At 44.4% G+C, this 21,114-nt stretch overlaps 1 protein-coding gene across 1 annotated transcript in view; it reads left to right on the top strand.

Annotated features, from left to right (window-relative positions):
* The window catches only part of ANGPT1 (angiopoietin 1), a 966,748-nt gene that overhangs the window by 448,634 nt on the left and 497,000 nt on the right, over positions 1 to 21,114 (top strand). The window contains exon 2 of the mRNA XM_085605097.1: positions 6,956 to 7,111. Coding sequence (XP_085461223.1) covers positions 6,956 to 7,111 — 156 coding nt within the window. The remainder of the gene's footprint in view (positions 1 to 6,955; positions 7,112 to 21,114) is intronic.

Raw genomic sequence — 21,114 nt, forward strand, 5'->3', positions numbered from 1 at the left:
TCACAGGCCCAGTATTTATACACCTTTTCCCTTTGTCTGCACCAGCACAGGGCTTGGGGAACCAGCAGAAACTGGTAATGGGGGGAATTGGAGCACTCTGTTGACAGGGCTCCTCTTCTCTATTGTTAGGTGCCTAGTGCTGACTCACCCTGCCTCTCCTGGAGCCACACACACCTCCCAGCCCCTGTCACTCACAAGCCAGACATGCAATTCCCATCAGGCAGGCAGACACATAGCACACAGAAATGCAAACTACTAAAAGTGGCATTTCTAAAATAGTTATAATAAATCTGTGCACACCATTGCGTAACATTTATTATCACTATTCCAAACTTGACCACGCCGCGCCTCCCATATCAGGAATTACCACTGAAACACTTATCAGGGAATCTCCAATGCATTCCTATGGGAGGGCAGCCCCACAGTAGTGAGAAACCAAAATAGCTGTTTGTCACTACCAGGACATGTCACACACTTAAGGTACATGTCCTATCTTTTACCTACAATGCACCCTGCTCATAGGGCTAGCTAGTGCCTCCCTTAGGGGTGACTGACATGTAGTAAAAGGGGGGTCACAGACATAGTACGCACTTTAGGTGCCACGTCACAGCGGCAGTAACACTGCACGCACAGGCCCTGCAATGGCAGAGACCTGAGATAGGTTTGAAAGGCTACTTTGGTGGGTGGCGCAATCAGCGCCGCAAGCCCACCAGTAACATTTAATTTACCAGCCCTGGGTGTATGGGATACCACTTTACAAGAGACGGATAGGTAAATTAAATAGGCCAAACAGGTGTTGACCAATCTTACCATATTTAACACACAGAGCACACGCACTTTACACTGGACAGCAGTGCTAAAGTACCCAGAGTCCTAAAACTACCAACACCATGTCAGACAAAAAACTTGGAGAAAGGCAAAAAGTTTATGGATGACCCTGCAAAAAGGGCCAACTCCAACAGAGTACAAGTGTGATAGGTTGCCCATACCTCAAGGAGCATGAACTCTGCCATTATTCGTCATCTGCAATTTTCAAGCTGTAAATCTAGACTGTCACCGAGGCAGCTTCCTGTTCAGAGTAGAATTTCAATTTTTATTTTAGTTTGGTACCTTAAAATAACTTTTTATGGTCATAGTCTTGGTGTATTTGTCATGCAAATGTAGAAGACCAACAAATGTAATACATTTTTTAAACATAACAAAATGGAAAGAAATCATGTAGATAAAAATATTTTCGAAAGAATAAATGCAATAAAACCAAACTGATCAAACAGAGATTGTTAGCAACAGAAATGGGAAAATATGGAGAAATATGTGGATATGTGGCAACAGCCTAATTTTTGGGGTAGCTTGTTAAAGTTTTTTGCATGCCCTTTTTGGAGGCTTGCTCTTTTGTTATGATATTAGACGAATTGCCAAGGAGACTTGGTCTTTCTGTGAGATCTTCAAAGTGGTTAACACAATATTTGTAAAAAAGCATTTAATTGTACAAGGATGGACATTCACCAACACCTATTAATTTCATCCAACATGTGTTAACTGGAAAACAAGTTTGTTCCCAATTGTGCCTTCAGAGTAACCTTTAGGAATTTGGTGCATTTTTTGAGAACCTCCTAAAGATATTTTATCTTGTACCTTAAAATATATTAAGACAGGTCAAACAAGAGAAACCACTTGGTAGAGTTTGCCATGGTTAGAACTTTCTTCCATGCAATGATAAGGGAGTTGCATTGTTGGCACATCACCATCAAGTGGGCAACGCAGAATTAAATATGTTAGTTTCTGCATTGTGAAATCACTGAGCAAATACATTGCTGATATAGATGCACTCCACTTTTGGGTATTATATTTGTTTATTGGAATTTTCTCAGGAACCGTTGAAGAGTTTAATTTCCTTGGTTGACACAGCTTTTATACATATAATTGCAAATGCCCAAATAGAGGATCACATTTCAGGGAATAATTTTAAGTTCCACATTTTCTCTTGTCATTATCTAAATAATTGAGCTTCCCTATTGTTCTGTATTAGCCTTTGTCATCCATTATGATTATATGGATTTGTTTAATAAAATTAGACTTTGAAACCTGATGTTCTGCTGTTGTTTAAGGATATGTTTTGCAGTTACTCAGTTTGACTTTCATAAGGAAACATAAAGATGGTGGAAAATAATTAGTATATTTGATCTTTTCTATTTTCAGAAGAAACCCTATTTTCTGCACATTTCCATTGTAGGATTAATTGCTATTTAAGAGTGATTAGTTGACTTTCAAAATGCTCCAACAAACAGATTACAATTACAAATCATCTGAAAGTAGTAAGATGGCTGAATGCTAATGCTTGTCTTGACATAGAATATGAAACTATTAATGGCTTGTAGAGGCATCACGGGGCTAGCAGAACTTCCAATAATTAGTGGGATTACATCTTTACACACATGAGAGGAACAAGATGAAGGGTGTATGTATGAATCTAGTATTGACACGGACTTGCAGGTTATCAGGGTGGTATGAAAGTGAATTTATTTCATGAGCATGTTTTTAGAATGGTGTTTATTTTTGTCATCTCCATAAATGCAGCTATTGGCTCCTGCCTTTGTATCTACATGTTTGCACTATTGGAATTAAATATAAACATAGGTCACCTTTGGGCAGGTAAATATGTCCTATTGTGTGAAGAACTTGGCATGCTCCTGACTTCAAGGACAACTCTGATTCTGTGTGCTTGGACTTACCTATCATGAGTAAGTAAAAATGATGGGCCTATTCTGAAATCAATGTCTTGGATTTTGTATGACAGGCTTCTCTCACTTTCTGAGTGTATGTGCCAGGAGATCCCAGGGAAGACTCGCCCCAGCCACTCTAGGGTCTATGAAACACAGTGGACATTATTTGTGAGTGTACCACATAGGATTTGAAAATCTGTTTTACTTGCTCTATGGGATTGGTTCGGTAGCAATGAGTTGATGATGTGCAAGGCAATTTTTTTCTATTTTGAAAATTCCTCCATCTATCGATGCACTCTTAAGTGACAGATACAATTCTAAAGGCAGACAATGTAAAGATAACAGGTAATCAAAAGTGCACCTTAACTCCAGAAGCAGATTTGCTTTAAAATTGGTGGCAATCACATGACCCCTGCATTACAAGCTCTCCAATCGCTTGCCTTATCCCATCTACAAGACGTCTGTATTATTCGTAAGGTTTCACACAGGCCCTCTGCTTTATCTCACTAAATGTTGAAAACCAATAAAGACCAACAATCCCTGCTTAGAATTAAATCCTTTCTATTGAAACCCTCAGTATTCAAATGGGCTGAGCACTCTGGCTCAACATTATACTGACTTTGCTACTGGAATCTGGCACTGTTCTTCACTCCACCACCAACTCTGGAAGGATCCTAAGCAGCTTTTTTTACTAAAGCTTTTCCGAACTGGACCCTTCTCACTGACCTTCAGCCACTGCCATCTTCATCATCTCCTCTATCTTGAGGACTTCTTCTTCTGGACTAGAATGTCCTAGCCTCTCCTCTGCTCTTTTGCTCCCCTTCCCTCTATCATGTCCCTTATCCCCATAATCTTCCTTTCCTCTTCCTTGTTTCGAGTTAGGTCTGAATTTCCGTAACATTTCTTCTGTTTTAATACATTGATTTTCTTTATCCCAACATCATAACAGTAACTCCTTACCTGCAATTATGCGCTTGCTATGTTACGGATTTACTGTAAAGTGCTGTTTCGGTTATATTCATGCAATATAACACTACACAAAATTAAATACATGAGCAAATGGTAATAACAGAGATGGGAGTATGCTTTGGGTTTTCAAATAAAAGAATGCAGCAGGTATGTAGTAGTGTGCTAGAAGGGGAAATAAATGTAGTCCTATGCAAGAAAGAAAACTATGTTCCAGTGTCTGGTGATTATGTAGATTGAAGTGCACAATTAGCTTGTTGTCAATCAAGCCAAACTTTACACATGTAACAATCCAGTTTGGAAGTATAATCTTAGCATGTAATGGTAATGGGAAGTGACAGAACAACACAGAGGGTGTTTTTAGCTATTTCGCCATCCATCTATGTGCACACAGACACACCAAAACATGTTGCGGACAAACTATAAACTGATTTTGCACCAAGTGGATTATCCTGAACCACGGATTCAGGATTGGTGAGAATTTACTCTTGGAAGTGTTGTTTTTGTGTTAGTGGAATTTGTAGATTGTATGACAGAACAAGGCATGCCTTAACAATGCGTGTCTTTACAATGAATCTCGTTGGAAAGGAATGATTGGCAAATGCATTGGTGTGGTAAAGATCACTCCTCAGTCCCCCCACCTTGAGACCTAAAACCCAGGCCCCAGCCCTGCAATACACCCCGCATCAGCTTTAAAACCTACCCTGCCCTCCACCCTGAGCCCTAAAACCCAGTCCCCAGCCTGAAAAACTACCCCAACACCAGACCCCCCACCCTGAGCCCTAAAACTGTCTCCTAGCCCTGAATACTGCCTCTTCCCCCCGCCCTGAGCTCTAAAACCCAGCCCCAGCCCTAAAAACTACCCCAGACAAGTACCCTGCCATGAGTCCTAAAACCGCCACCAGCCCTACTCAACAAACTGCATCCTGGTCCTTCTGCCCCTATCTTTCCTGTTTCTCTTCCCGCCCATGCTCTCTGCAACTAGAGCCCTGACTGCCTTAACCACGCACACACGTGGTTAAGGCGTATGCATTGTTAAGGCATATGCATGGTTAAGGCAAGGGTTGTTCCACTTGCATTGTAACCGCACACATGGGTAATGACGCTTTCCGAATTTGTATAGTACTCATGGTATCGTTAGTATGGCTTTCCAGTACTTTCAGAATACCCCGAATCATCCACATAATTCCAGGGTTACAGTGGGAGACTGTGGCCTGATTCAGCTGGAGATGGTGTGTTGCAGTTATTGTGGTGTGGATGTATTCTCAATTTGGTGGATATGGCATAATTTAGACCTTGGGAGTCTTTACACTGTCTTTCAGGGTGGCAGAGGACAATACGTTTGCCATCTTGATAGAATAAAGGCTGCTACATTTAGAAGTTACAGCTGGCCCAGCAATGATCTTTGTGCCTTCAAAGGATCCACCGTCATAGCAGTTCCTCTGAAGCGACTTGCTAGTTATCACGAATGATCACCACACCCTTGGAGTTTTCTTCCATGGCATGTTGGGCATTTTTGTATTCTTCTGTTGGAGCCCCCCACGTTTTTCCTGGCAGTGATGGACAGAAAAAAAACAATAAGATATTTTACTCTAAAGATTATTAATAGGGCGGAAAGTCTAATGTCCGTAATCCTATGGCCCATCATATCATAGTATGCTTTCTGATGGTGGTTCCAGTTGGAGCTCCAGCTTTGGAATGATGAGTGTCCGTCTGACTTTAATTAGGGTGGGTGGATCGTTGGTTTGGCCGACAGAGTATTCCAACCAAATTTGTGAAAGTGTATCCCTGTCTGTCAAACTCTAGATTGAGACTTATGTGTTAGTCATAGCTGCATGCTTCAATCAATCAACGATTTGTATAGCGCTGCTTATCACCCATGACGGTATCCAGGCAAATAAGGGGGATTGGTGCTGGGAGTTGTCAGTTGAACATCCAGGTTTTTAGGCCATATCTGAACTTATGAAGGGTGGGTGCAGTCCGAAAGTGAAGTAGGAGGCTCTTCCAAGTCTTGGCGGCCAGGTAGGAGAAGGTGAGGACACCGCTTCTGCTTTTGTGGAAGTGGAGCATGTGGGCATGGGAGAGGGAGCCTGGAGCCTAGTTGTCTGCCAGGTTGGCGGAAGTTCAGTCGGTGGTTGAGGTAGACTGGTCCTTTGTTGTGCAGGGCCTTATAGGCATGGATAATCCGTTTGAACTGGCACCTTTTTTGGACACAGAGCTAGTGGAGCGCTCTGAGGTTGGCTCTTCTCGGGAGGTCGAGGATGAGACTGGCTGTAGTGTTTTGGATGGTTTGCAGTTGTTAGGTGATGACCACGTAGAGGGAGTTTCTGTAGTCCAGGCAGCTGGTGATGAGGGCTTGGGTGACTATGCATCTGGTGTTGATGGGTAGCCATTTGAATATTTTCCAGAGCATGCACAGGGTGAGGAAGCAGGCTGAGGAGACAGCGTTTATCTGCTTCTTCATGGTAAGCTTGTTTTCGAGTCTGATGTCGAAGTTTCTGGCATGGTTTGTGTGAGTGGGTGAGGGGCCCAGTTTCACTGGTCCCTAGGAGTCCTCCCATGGGGAGGTGTTGCTCCCAAAGATGAGTACTTCTGTTTTGTCGGTGTTGAGTTTGAGGCATTTGTTTTGAATCCAGCTGGGTACACTGCTCATGCACCTTTGGAAATTGGTTTGGGGTTAGTGGGGTTTGAGGATAGGAAGAGTATGAGCTGAGCATTGTCAGCTTAGGATATGATGTTCATACCATAGGATTTGACCAGCATGGCCAGGAGGGGCATGTATGTGTTGAACAGGGTTGGACTCAGTGAGGGCCCTTAGGGAACGCCGTAGGTGTTCTTTGGGCCCGAGGTGTAAGGCTGAGTTCTCTCGGTGAGGAAGGAAGCAATCCATTTAACAGCATTTCCTTGAAATTCAATATTCAATGTTTTTGAAGGAAAAACTTTGCTTATTGGCTTCACATTTTCCAATTTGATTGACATGGCTATACGCCAGTGAATCATGCTGTTCATAAGGCCTTTTCTTGATAGATAGTGCTGTTGTATACCAATATATTGAGCAATATGGTAAATCTGGGCAGCGTAGAATATGTGTTACATTTTCCAGTGAGTTCCTTTCTTAGTAAAACCTTCTTAATGAAAGCATTTTAATTTTAAAAAGCCTGCTGCTGTTCACAATTTTTAGAAATGAGTTTCTGCAATATTGCCAATACTTCTGTTTTGTTAAAGGCTTATTCTAACAGTGTCCTCTTCTGTTGTTTGCCTCCTAGCTTGAGAGTTACATTGTGGACAACATGAAGTCCGAGATGGCGCAGATGCAGCAAAACGCCGTTCAGAACCACACGGCCACCATGCTGGAGATCGGCACGAGTCTGCTGAGCCAGACGGCCGAGCAGACGAGAAAGCTCACAGATGTCGAAACCCAGGTATGTCCCCGGGGCTCCGCTCAGCAAGTTGTTAACTCCATCGATCTATTTTATGACAAGAAACTGCACATTTCAACAGTGGGCTTCAAGAAACATATACATCTCCTGGCTGTTTATTGGCAGCAACAACCACGGTGACTGATTCTTTTCCTGCGTGTTCCCTCAGACTTAACGAGAAGAGGGAAACTGGACTCTGAGCGTGTTTGTGGCGCGAGGCTGACACAGCTTGTGACTTCAAATAAACAGCACCGTTACTGGCTGTGAGTGATGGACGTGTCAAGGCAAATAAATAGTCCGAGGTGAAAACCACAACTTAGTCTGCCTTTTTAAAGCCGCTGCTCGACTACTCCGCTTGCCTCTGTTTCCGCAAGGAAATTCCAAGTATGCAAGACGGACGGCGTCACCCTCAGATTTGTAGGGATGCCTATCAAAAAGGAGAAATATAGTGCGCATTAATTTATTAGTACTAGCATGAAGTACTTCTCAGAAGCTGCTTTATGTGCCTCCGCTATGTAAAGTAAAAAAAAAAAAACACACATCACTGTGCTGAAATCCTTTGTGGCAAAAAAACATGGCTGCACCCTTACACATGAATAGATTCCTGAATAGCTGGATCCTACTTAGGTTTTCATTCTTCATTCTGTTCTGAACACTTTCCGTGGTTATCAGTCAGTCTGTGCTTTCATTGCTTGGACTGCAAGCATCTGTCTAAATGATCAACACTAAGGGGCTTATTTACAAGCCCTGTGAGCTGCTGGAATATCACTTTTCTTGACATTACAGCGGCGCACTGGACTTACCCACATCTACGAGGCCATGGCAAGTTACCCTGCCTGGCTTTTCAGGATCTCCTAGATTTGGTGTAAGGCAACGCAGCTCAAGTCGCTGTGTTGCCTCACACTGCATGGGGAGGCGTGCCATGTGCACTGAAGTGGGTGTTCCCACTCAACGCGCATGTTTCTGACACATTCACAGATTTACAACATAGCGTAAATCTGGGGATGCGTTTTTGTGAAGGAAGGTGTCCCTTCCTGCACAAACCAAACCCGATTTCAACGCAGGCACCCTTGCATCAGTGTGCAAGGGTGCCTACGTTGGTACATTTCAGCCATTCATGAGCCAGCTCCAGTTGCGACCCGTCCCCTGGCAAAGTGGGGGGGCAGACCGGCTGGAGGAGGTAGGAGGGTTCAGGGCCAAAAGAATAAATGTTAAAAAAACTTACCTTAACAAAGCCGTCTCCCGCTGCATGCGCTCTTCCTGCTTCTGGCCCTGGGCACAGCTTCCCAGCCTACCCTGCGGCCAATCCTGAAGCTGCTCTCACATGACAGCAGCTTAAGGATTACCCTGAGCGCCGGCAAATTGTGCTCCCAAGCAGACTGGGAGCCTGTACCCGCTCTCTTCAGCCCCAGCAACGCAGCTGGGGCTGGAGAGAGCTTCACTGCGCATGAGGGGTTTCGCCGGCCTGAGACGACCGGCCAAACACCTCATGCTCAGTGAAGGGAGTGCCCACCACTCCCCCACCAGCACTGTCATCCTCTGGACCCGCCCCCAAGACTCGTCAGAATCCTGGGGGTGGGTCCAGGGGATTAAAATGAAACCACAATAAAACGTGTTTAAAGCCAATTTTATTATCGTTTTATTTGCTGGCAGTGGGGGCGGCACTCCTCTGCTCTAAGGGAGCGGCCACCACAGGCCAGCGCTGTGAAAGAGGACAGGAACGCACCGCATCTCATAGATATGGTGCATTCCTGACTTTTCTTTTGACGCAGGGAAGTGCAGCAAGAAGCCTTGAGGCGCTGCCCTGCGTGAAAATATTGTAAATGGGGCCTTGAATAACTACAGTCCTGATTATGAGTGCCCCACATGAGATCAACAGTTATATCTATTAAAGGTTTTGTGTCACACTTCCACCACGGAATGGGACGCAGGATGATGCAAAACCTAGATTAGATTTACCAAGCCACATAAGGCCACCTTGTGTGGCCCTGCGTAACTTGGTAAATCTGGAGTAGCGCAAGGCACAGCAAGTCACTCCCTTGCCGGGGAAGACGTTCCATAGGTGGAGTGTAGGTGCTTCCACGCACCCACCTATGGATTTTGACACATTCCCAGATTTACCATAAGTGGTAGACCTGGGAATGCATAACAATGCTATGCCTTCCCAGGGGAGGGGTAAGGAGGAGAAAGTTTTTTAGTTCTCCTCGTTTTTTCCTCTTTCTATGTGTGCTGCATTCTGCATTCTGCAGCACATGTAGAAGGAGGAAAAAGCCTCAAAGGATTGTTTTTGTGCAGGAAGATGTCCCTTCATGCGCAAAAATATTCCTGCCTAGAACACAGGCACGCACCATGGTGCAAGGGTGCCAGCGTTATCATTAGGCAGCACATATTGTGTGCCGGCGCAAGGAGAGGACAGGAATGCACAAAATATGTTAAATATGTAACATTCCTTCCCTCTCTCTGTCACACAGCACAACAAGGTGTTTTGCTAACGCTGCATTGTATGACATTTTGATAAATCTGCCCCTCAGTATTTAGCAGATCCAGCAAATACTGGCACCGAGGGTGAGGCAGTTACCAGGGCAAATAAATACCTCCCATTCTTAATTTGCACTAAGAAGTTGGATGTATGTAACAAGCAGAATATTGTGCCAACCCCATTGAATTCCGCACGTCGTGGTAATTATTGGGTATTTTAACCCTGTAAATTTCATCAGCAGGTTTGACCTATAGGAATAGCCCTCTCAAAAGTTGCGAGGTTGCATTATTGATCAAATCTGTAATTATCCCATGTGTAGAAATCACATGGGCTATGAATTCTGATCCCTCGGGAAATACATAAATGATTATTATGTGAATTTAGTTATCCAAGGGACCCTAATGTCACCTCTGTTATTCAATATCTTGCTGCGGCCTTTGGCACGCGTTAATATCAATCTCTCTGTCTCACACACAGACACACTCACACAAACACTTTCTCTCTTTTGAATAGAAGCCCAATTCCTGTGTACAAATTAGTTTTAAAATTAAATAATCTAACATCCAGCTGGATTACAAATATAATGTAAACAAGGCATACTGGAGCTTCGTGACTTCTCAATTCTAAACGCTACATTACCCTACATGTCAGCTCAGAGATCCATCAGTAGCAGTTTATCTACCACTAAAACACTCAAGTATCTAATTGAAGAATTTGGGGACACCCTAATGCTTTTAAATGTTTCCTGTATTTTACTGCGAACAGGGATGGGAACCATTCACCGTTTTTGTTCCTACATGGTAGCAGACATCCAGCTTGCTCCCTTCATTTATCTCTCTCTCTCTCTCTCTCTCTCTCTCTCAACTTCTGTGTATGCCATTTTCAAGGTAATTGCAATGTCTCCACAAATTGTCAGGGCTAGTAAAACGAGGTGTCTCCTAAATCTCTTGTTTTGGTATTGCAAGGGAGTCAACATACTACCGCCCACTAGTTCTTCTCACAAGAATACACTTTGTTTTTGGTGAAGCATTTCTCCAAATACAGAAAAGATCAAATGGTAAATTCGCTCTTCTTGTCCGTTTACCAGCTCAAAACCATATGGAACAAACATGGAGAAAAGAAACCTTGCAAAGAAATGTCCTCGAAATTGACAATAAGTAAACAAAGAACATTGGCCAACCAGTGTCTCTCGAAAAAGAACAGGACAAAAACCATCTTTCTGAAGCTTTTCAGGGTCTGGCATTTGAGTCTGAAACTAACCTCTTCATATTGAAAAAACAGGTTTCAAAGGGAGAATACGGTTCCCAGAATCATCTACTGGATGGGTGATTTGAAGTTACAATACAGTGACCTATAGGAGGACCATATGTTCCCTACAATCATAAATATAAATAGATTAGTCAATCTATACATCATTGGAAGCACAAAAACTCTTCGAATATCTTTACCAGTCATTTTGCTACCTCCTAATATTCCTATATGTACAAGTCCACTACATACTCATTATTCTCTCCTCTAAGCGAAGCCTTACTAGAGGTAAATATTTTATCTTTACATCACATTTGACATAAAATGTAACAAGCATCTTCATTTAATTTCCCTTTTCAACACCCTGAAATCCCTTCCGTAAATAAAACATTATGACAACAACATGTTTATCAGTTGATATTGTATACATATCATAGCAACATCATCCACTAACCCGATTAAATGTCCTTCTTCTCAGGGTTGTAGTGTTCGCTGTGGATCAATGGAAAAGCTTGTTTAGATGTTGAACCAGCTTGAGAGACAAATATGCCCACTTTGCCCGTTGTCCTCCGGTGGACATACCTCTACACATGACCTTCAGTTATGCACAGGAGGTATTGGTCACACGACCTGGCCTTCTATGTGACAGCACTTCCTGTTCAAGGTACTCTGGCTACTCCAAAGCTGTGCTCCCTGTAAAGTGCAATGCTGCTAGAGCACTTGCTGTTCAAGAGACTCTACTACACAACAGACACACACGCTGTGAAGTGCTATGCTGCTGATAGGAGCAATATTCAACCTACATCAAACATCTCAGATTAGTGCTGCATCAGCACTGCATCAATTATCTAACATTTATGTTCAGAGTACAAATACCAAGGCACTTCTGACACATTCGGAAATTATACATCTTCCATCAAACTGATCCAAACATACTCTTTCTTGATCTATCACAGTTATGAAGTGCTTGATTTCATGTATGGAATTTGTTAGGAGTTTTTGTAAAGTGCTACAAATAACCAAATGGTGCCCTCAGAGTACTTTCCTGGGGAAAAGTGACAGACAATGCAGATCCTGGAGGTCAATCAGCCAACAGAGAGCAGTATCAAGGCAGCTTTACTCAATCAGATCCCAAGGATAGCACTGCCTTAAACAGGCTGTGCACAGAGGCCAGAAGGAGGCGGGGCATTCCTAGGCATCTGTACAGGCAGGACTAAAGATCCACACAAAGGGGTAGAAATGAATTTTGATTACCATCCAAATGTTTGGATGATTTTCCTTAGAGCTGTTTCATTATATGCTATAAATTGATTTCCAATTTTAACTGGAAGTTCTGTAGCTCTTCTTTGCATTAAAATTTACTCATCCCTTTGCTTCGGCCATTCTCGGTCCCGAATTTCAATTTGCACTTACATATTCTGGTCACGTGAAACTTTTCCCCATTTTCTGGGTCTTTTTGGCATTTTGAAATGTATGCAAACACTTGCAAATATCCAGATTTGTTCCCAGCATTACAATGCTCATTAAAGAAGGACCATTCATGCATTTCCATATCACAGTTTGACTGCTGTGAGATTAGTGTAGTAGTGTTCAATGATGTAAAAACCCATTGGTATATCTACCAATGGCAGAGACGTAGAAGCCTCTTTGATGATGTAAGCACTGTTTGCGAGGTTCAGGCAACTTCTAGAAGGAACAGGCATATTTATTTTCACAGTTTGAAAGGGTGATATCATTTGTATTTAAGGCACAGAGTTTGATGGTTGCTTCATTGCAATGTTTGTGGTGATGGCAGAGGAACCTTTTTACTACAATCACATGCAGAATAGTATCTACGATGGAAATAATGCTAGATTATATTGCATATCTCTTTCAATCACATCTTGAGAGAACACTTTAACTTAAAAACATCTGAATGAGGAACAAGCTAGCGGAAATATGTTGCAAAGTTTGTGAATGAATTGAAAGCTTTATTTCGATATAAATATATCTTGAAAGCACATACAATTATAATAAAGAAAAACAGTTGTAAAATCACAGGGTTTGAGGGTAAAATAATAACAACACCAAGGTTCCTAAGCAGATGAGATATAAAAAATACATATAGACATAATAAATAGGACAATTTCATTAAAAAAGATAACAAAGGATCAATGTATCAAAGTAATTAATCCGCATTATATTTAGACTGCGAGGGCTTTAGATCTTAAAAGCCAGGCCCACCTAAGGAACTTGGAAAGAGCGCAAACATACAAAGTTCTTGTATCGGATTTAAAGATGCGCAAGGCTATGGTATAGTCTCTTGTCCCAAGTTCTCTACACAAAGGTTTGAGCCAGTATGTCCTTGGGATTTTTTACTCTGGACATGCAAATAGAATATGGGCAATTGATTCAGGCCTGGTCTCACAGAAAGGACAGAATGGTGGTGTTTGTAGTGGGGGTTTCCAGCGTGCGGTTAATTCGCGCACTGGGAGTGTGCCAACCCTAAATTTAAGATAAAGTGCGCGATCAAAAGGGTTTTGGATAATATCAAGATAAGGCTCATAACGCACTTCATCCTTGAGCCTTAAAAACTTAATGGTGCATCTAGCACCATGAGAACTTGAGTTCCTCTTCGCAGTAACCCATCTCCAATATATTAGCTTAAGTTCAGATTTAGGTGGAGAGGTTCTATTCACCCAAGCATCTTTTAGACCAAGATCATACAGTAAGGTCTTAACATCCTTTAACCATTTAATTTTATACCAGCAAGGCATAGAAAGAATTTCAGACAAGCCCTCGGCATACTTCACTAACTCCGGGGTGCCCCAGAGCCGGGCCCATAAGAGAAGGGGGCGGACTCTTGCCATATCTTTCAGAGCCTGACACCCTAAATCCAATAGTAGGGGTACAACAGGTGTACTCTGAGGTAGGGCCATCAGTTCCTTAAAGAAACTCGAGTCAGATTTAACGAGCTCGTCGATATTATTCATACCCCATAATTCAGCACCATAAAGTGCTGAGCTTACACCTCTAGCTTTGTATATCTCGAGAGCGGGTGCTATTGGCCTAGATGAAGAAGTTCGATGCTCTCTAAGAAGGGCACCAGTGACCCGCTTATGATTTAGGAGCATCTTTTGTATATGTGTTGACCAGTGCATTGTGTCTGAAATACGGATGCCCAGGTAATCCAATTCTTTTACCCTGTCAAGATTAACTGTGTTCAATACAGGGGGCCGACCTAACTTTTTTGGGGGATTCAAAATTAGGTATTTGGTTTTAGCAGAATTTATAATGAGCCCTCTATTATTACAAAAAGTTTGAAAACTGTCAAGTAGAGTTTGGAGACCCATGGGTGTTTTAGACAGTAGGAGAGTATCGTCAGCAAACAGGAGAGTTGGAATGCGTTCGCCCGCCAGGGATGGTGCGTCGGAAGGGACTTGCAACAAGTGCTCCACTACACCATTCACATAAAGTGAAAAAAGAGTAGGGGCAAGAACACATCCCTGGCGGACACCCCTGTTCACTGGGATTCTCTCTGTTTTTTGGCCCTGGGAACCCCAGCGTACCTGCGCGAAGTTTCCCTCATGTAATTTGATTAGGAGAGCCAGTAAGTAAGATGGAATCTTCATACTGGCAAGGACATTCCACAGAGTCGAACGGGGGACTAGATCAAAGGCTGTTTTAAGATCTATAAAGGCAAGATAGAGTTTGTGAAACAGATGGAATTTCAGCTGTGTGCACGTTTAGGGGAGTCCACAATATCCTATTTGATCTGAGATCAGTTATTCTTCCCACATGCAGATCATGTCCATTGGACTGCACTGTGGACAAAGGGAAAGCAGATGCCACTACACAACGGGCGGTGTCTAAGTACTTGCACCAATGACAAGGATGGGTGTTTAGGTTTGAAGTGAAGAGACTCTGCAGGCAATGAGCTGGCAAGACAGACTGACAGAGATGATCCTTTTGTGTCTTAGGATCAAGTTGTATACTGAAATGAAGGAGGAATTTGAGCTCCTATCTATATAATTTGTTGGATACCTGCAACTCAGATGACCATTTATACCGTGTTACCGAGTTATAGAATTCAACTCCATAGCGGCCAAATTGCTAATAACCAGCTTTTGTGACAAAAAATTGAGGGTGTATAAAATGGTAGGTTTGAATATACCTGATACTTTTGCAGTGCTGACAGCTGCCTGGGGCAAAGTCCTGAGTCCCCTTGGAGAGGACAACAGTCTCCTCAGGGGATCACAATTCCCTCTCACTGCCAACTGATGCACATCAATGACACCCACAAGGTATGTTTATCGGCACATGATCATGATTTGAAGTACATGCAGTGAGACTCCTTCTCCACATGCCTGCAGTGTCAAACAGCTGAAGGAGATTCTATTCAAAATAGTTTGGGGCTGTAGTGTAGCTTTAATATTTGGGAGTGGCTAGGCTGGGACATTGTCAAAGGCGCTAGGAACACGATTGTCTTACGCCCTCACAGAGCCAGATAGAACATCCTGGATGGACTAGAAATCTCTAGATGCATCAAGGCACTTGGTTTATTAATCGCTAAAAGAGATATTTCTCAGCATTGGAGAGTCACAGAGTCTTAAGAAATAGTGAGCAGCCGTGGATCATTGTAGTATATAAAGAACAATGGTTCCCTTGGGTAGAAACAATGCGTATTGCGGTTAGCCGTAGTTACTTCAGCATAACATATGATACATTTCTGAAAGCTAGAACATTTCTTAAGCAAATGGGGGAAGGAACAAGAACACAGAAAAAGGGGTTTTCATTAATTTATGTATCATAATTGATAGCATTCGTTATGCGAACCAAATTACATACAACAAAAATACATTGCAGAATTTTTGCACTTCAAAATTCATACAGTGATAAACAATGGTGAGATAGTAGTGCTCAGTGGTGATATAGATACACAGTGCAGTGAGGTGGTAGTGGGGAGATGCGGTTTGTTTTGGAGGGCCAAATTCAAGAAGCAGTGACAAGTACGTTAAACAAATTATATAGTTGATAGCGACTATGTCCTGCAATATGTGCCAAAATAGATCGTCGACGTTTCAACCCTATGGGCACTTGGTGGAATGTCACAAGCGGGTCTTCATCAGGACTGTGGAGGAGGAGAGGCCACCCTAGAATTTCAAGGGCGGTCAAGGCAATTGATGAAGGGGTTGGTTTATTCTAGCAACATGTCAACTGTGATATGAATTGCACAGAAGATCAAAAAATGATTGTATTCTGGTAAAACGGAGTCCTCACGAAACACTGCTTGTGGATCATTGTAGAGTAGCGACAACACCAATATACCAGGCCTTAGTGTGCCTCTGGAAGCTCTAGACTATTTGGGGGTCATTCATACAATGTTTTGGGGTCTCTTAACTTACAAACCGAAAGAACGGCATGTCTTCTTACACCAAAAACTTGCTGAGGGCAACTGATTGCTTTCCATGTAGTGCTTAATTTTTTGTTTAAATCTGTTTATTGTAATTTTCCTTTAAACAATTTATTGGCACAATCATCAATGTTTCGTGATGCTACGATCCCGACATACACATTAAATTTTGATGGAGAATACAATATTTTGTCATTAGGAAAAAATGCGGTGGTACATATACGGGACACAGGTCGGCTGCTGGGGAGTCACAAATCATATGGAAGACCAGCCTGCAATGTCAGAATTAGACAGTCTATGCCTAAAACGAACTGTGAGAACAACATTGATGATAATAAACGATCAGGCTTTTGGGGCATGTCCCCCCCAGCGCGTTTTAATATTCAGTCACTGTGTTTATCATTCTGACGGGCACAGCTCAAACGAAGGATGCATAGATGGCGGTTGAAGCTGTTGCCTAGCAGAGGGAATTGAGTGGCTGTCCCAGATACATAATAATTGCGTGTTATAGGCAAGGCACAGGTAGATGTTCAGGAATGTGTGCCCTGTGCCTTGCAGCTGAGTTCAGGAGGAGGGGTCACTTACCTGTGGAATGAGTTCTCTCTGTTTTCTTGTGTCAGCGCTGCTGGGGGGATGTTAAGTGGCAGGGGTATCGGAGGTGACTACGAACAACTGGGTGGGGGCATGGGTGGGCAGAACACCTCTGAACAACTGGAGTGCAGGTTATAACGCTACAACAACACTTGGGGGGTGGATTGCACGTTTGGGAGGGCATGGAGGTGCTGCATTCTAGCTGGGTTGGGATATTCATGTACAGGTGCAGCGCATAGCTATCATGCGTGTCATTAGATGTGTCAGGTTACATATCAGGGGCTCCACTGCTATTCGCGTGCCATTGGGCCTGCTTTGGGCTCTGGGACCTCATCACTGCTCAAGAGTTCCTGCAATATTGCATCCCAGTTGTCTGCGATTGGGCTACCATGCCTCACCACTGGGGGTTCCGTCGAGCGCCAATGTTTCATGATCAGTCTCTTTGCAGTAATCAACTTTAGCGCCATAAACCGGGAAGTAACTCACAAACCTTTATTGCTTGCATACAAGTGCAGAACGCAGTCTCCCAGTTTAGGGGTATGGCTCGGCCCGTGTAGCGTCCTAGTGCTGACACTATCGACTCCCAGTACTCCCCCAGCCTCAGGCAGTTCCTCAGCATATGCAATAAGTCTGCATTAGCGGCCTGACAATGGTCAATCCGATATAGAAATTGTTAATTTGCGCTGGCGTGAGGTGTGCCCTCCGCGTAATGAAGTATTGTAATAGACGAAAACGCATGTTGCGCGGGATGCCTATCCGACCCTCCAGTACCCTGTCCCACTCGGTATCTGTGAAAGGGCATTGGAGATCTTCCTCCCAGTGTGCGTGTAGGGAGAGTAACGGTGTTGCTGTGTGAGACCAAAGGGAGGCCATAAACCACTTTATGAGGTGTCTGCCCCTCCCCATCTCATGTAGGTATTGAATGGTTAAATGCGTAGGTGACTCTATGCACATGTCTCTCCAATGTTCATGCAGGGCGACTATGATCGCTCGGTGTTTAAGGCATTGCCCCGGTGCTACCCCATAAGTATCAGTGAGTGAGGCATAAGACAACAGATTTCCGTCATAATATAGATCTCCCAGGTCCTGTATACCACTGTCAATAAGGTGGCGCACCTCTCGGGTTGTGATGGCACCATGCTTGCTTGGTGTGCCTAATATTGGGAGTGCAGGGGCATACGATTTGGTGTTTTGCGACAGGTGCAGGCTTCTGCGGTAGCATCTATGTGCCACAGTTAACAGGAGCTACAGTGGTGACTTCAGCTTACTGCACGGGTGGACGATGGCGAGAAGGGTCTTATGGGTCAGGACTGGGAGGTCCGACATAGTGTCCGCCAGGTGCTGTTCCGAGAGCCATATGGCCACCCATTGTAGCTGGGCTGCCAAATAGTAGTGCTCCAAGTTGGGTAAGGAAAGCCCTCCTTGATCTCTCAGCAGGTATAGCTTCCGGATTGCTACTCTGTAACGGGAGGCCCCCCAGATATGGCCTCTCACCAATTATTCCAGTGTTTTGAAAAGGGCCGGTGGAAGATATACAGGCAAATTGGCAAAATAATATAGTAACCATGGCAGGATTATCATCTTTGTTAATGCCATGCGGCCCATGGTGGTTAGGGGTGTATTCCCCAGATTGCTATTTGCGACCGGATGGAGGCCATTGCCCTGCCCAGGTTGCCTTCAAGCGGGTCCGCTGGGCGAAGGTATACCTGGATTCCCAGCTATCGGAAGGTTTGGGCCCTTCATTTAATGCATTTGCCATCAAGAACATATTGCTGGTCGGGGGAGTCTGCGTCAAATGGGTAGAGGCAGGATTTAGATGCATTAGCCACCAGCCCGACACTGCGGCAAATTCTCTTAATATGTGTTCTACCTCTCCTGGGATAGAGTGCGTATCCCTCAGATATAGAAGGATGTCATCCGCGTAAAACAACATGATGTGTATACTATCACCGTGAGGAATTCCTCAGTCCGTGCCCCTCACCTGAAGCATAGCCGCCAGTGGCTCCACTGTGAGTGAGAACAGCAATGGAGATAAAGGGCATCCCTATCTGGTACCCTTCCATACTTTTGTGGGGGCTGACATATATGGACCTGTTTTCACCCTCACTATCGGGTTGTCGTACAGGAACCGGACCATCTTGATGAAGGCCTCCCCAAGTTCATGAAGTGGCAGTACTGCGAATAGGAAGTCCCATTCTAGGGTGTTGAATGCCTTTTCCAGATCTAAGATCAGGCATCCCGCATGAGGACATTGCCGCGGTGCATATTCGGCAACACTAAAGAATCAGCAAAAGTTTAGCGAGGTACTGCGTGTCGTTACGAACCCGTTTTGGTCGTCATGCATGAGTGATCGAACTAGGGGTGCTAGCCGGTCTGCTAACAGTTTCGCCAGTATTTTATAATCAGTGTTTAACAAAGCTAGTGATCTATAGGAGCCTAGGTCCATAGGGTCTCGGTCCAGTTTAAGCAGCAAAACTAACCGCGCTTCATTTAGTGAGAGCGGGAAGGAGGAGTCGTCTATTGCGGTAGCATAGACCGCTTGGAGACGTGGTCTCAGTATTGTTGCGTATGCCTTATAGAATTCAAACGGTAGTCCATTCTGGGCCAGGGGTTTTTACCCGTTGCTAATTCCGATATGCCATCCCTGATTTCTTCTTGCTCAATTGGGTCGCCCAATGCCTCGCGCTTCTCCTGTGTGATAATCGGTAGTCGGATCGCCGAGAGGAACGCTCTTGATCTAGCGTGGTTTGGTGGGTGCGTAATGTTTGGACATCACCTCATGTATCTCATGTTGGGTGTATACTGTGGGGCCGCTTGCGGGGCATATGGCATGTATAGGGTGCCTGGGTTGCTCCTGGCGCAGCGGCCAAGCCATCATTCGGCCGGGCCTATCCGACAGTGCGCGGGTACGCGCCAAGTGTGCTTTGTAGTTGAGGCAATGTAGCCTTTCAAGAGGGCTAATATGTTTGCGCTGCTTCTCGCATAGTTGTTGTGAGTCCCCTAATGCCACATGGGCCTCGCACAGTAGTAGGTCCTACTCTAGCTTCCCTATCTTGGGTGAGTTGCTTGCACATGTTTCAGACCAGTCCCATACTGTGCCCTCTGACGACTACTTTAAATGCCTCCCACTCCAAGGGGGTGCTATCTGTAAAACCATCATTGTCCTTAAAGTATTGTGTGGCGGCGACTTCTATCAAGGCAGGAAACGCAGGGTCCTCCAGTGCTGTCGTCTGAAGATGCCAGGTGGGGACTGGTGGGAAGCCAGCCTGTCAACTCAGCTCCAGTGTCTGGGGGTTATGATCGGAGTGTGTGCGGTCGAGATAGTCAATGGTTTAACTGAGCGGCAGTAGCGAGGAGGAGCCAACAATCCAATCCAGTCGCACATATAGGCCATGCAGGTGGGTATCGAATGATTATATGTGGGTGTCTGGATGCAGAGCGCACCAAATGTTTGTTAAAGACCAATGCATAAGACAGTCGCACAGGGCCTGAGCGATAGAGGAGTCAGGGGTACACGTCAGTGGGGGGAAAGAGTGATCTAAGAAGGTGTCAAGCACTGAGTTAAAGTCCCCACCCAGCAACCACAGGATCTCAGCCCAAGGCGCAAGCACGCGGGTGAGTTCTTGCAGGTAGGCTGACTGCTCTATGTTTGGAGCATAAATGGATCCTATGAGAATGGACTGCCCGTTTAGCCTAGAACGTATCTCCCCTCCAGGTCAGTGATCACCTCCTCTGCTATAAATAGTGTTCCGGCTCGGACCCAAACTAATGACCCCCGTGCATGAGTGGGAAAATCCATGCTAAACACCTGTCTGCGCCATCACCTATGAAGTCTAGTGATCTCCAACTGCGTGACATGGGTTTCTTGCAGCAGCGTTATGTTAGCGGCTCTATGTTGTAAATGCGAATATATGGCATAGCGCTTAGATGGAGTCTGGATGCCCCTTACATTCCATGTGATGATATGTGTGCCATAACTGGGTGCATGATTTCCGAATGCAGCACCCCACCCTCCTCTGGCATGACAGCCTATTGGCATGGAGAGTATGTGAATACTCTGACCCCATTTGGAATATAATGTAGTATATGGTGCAAGAGAGGAGATGGGGGAGGGAAAACAGTAAAATTGAAAAACTTCAGCAGAGTGAAAACCCAACAGGAGCCCTCCCAAACCATATTGCAAACACATTCTGTGTCAAACAGTGTCAGTACAAGATGGGGCTACGGAGTGCAGTGGTGGCTTCATCACAGTGACCTCATGAATTGCCGCTGGTGTGACCCCTGCCAGAGGTCAGC

This window comes from Triturus cristatus, chromosome 5_1 (genome assembly GCF_964204655.1).
Source record: "Triturus cristatus chromosome 5_1, aTriCri1.1, whole genome shotgun sequence".
Taxonomy (NCBI): domain Eukaryota; kingdom Metazoa; phylum Chordata; class Amphibia; order Caudata; family Salamandridae; genus Triturus; species Triturus cristatus.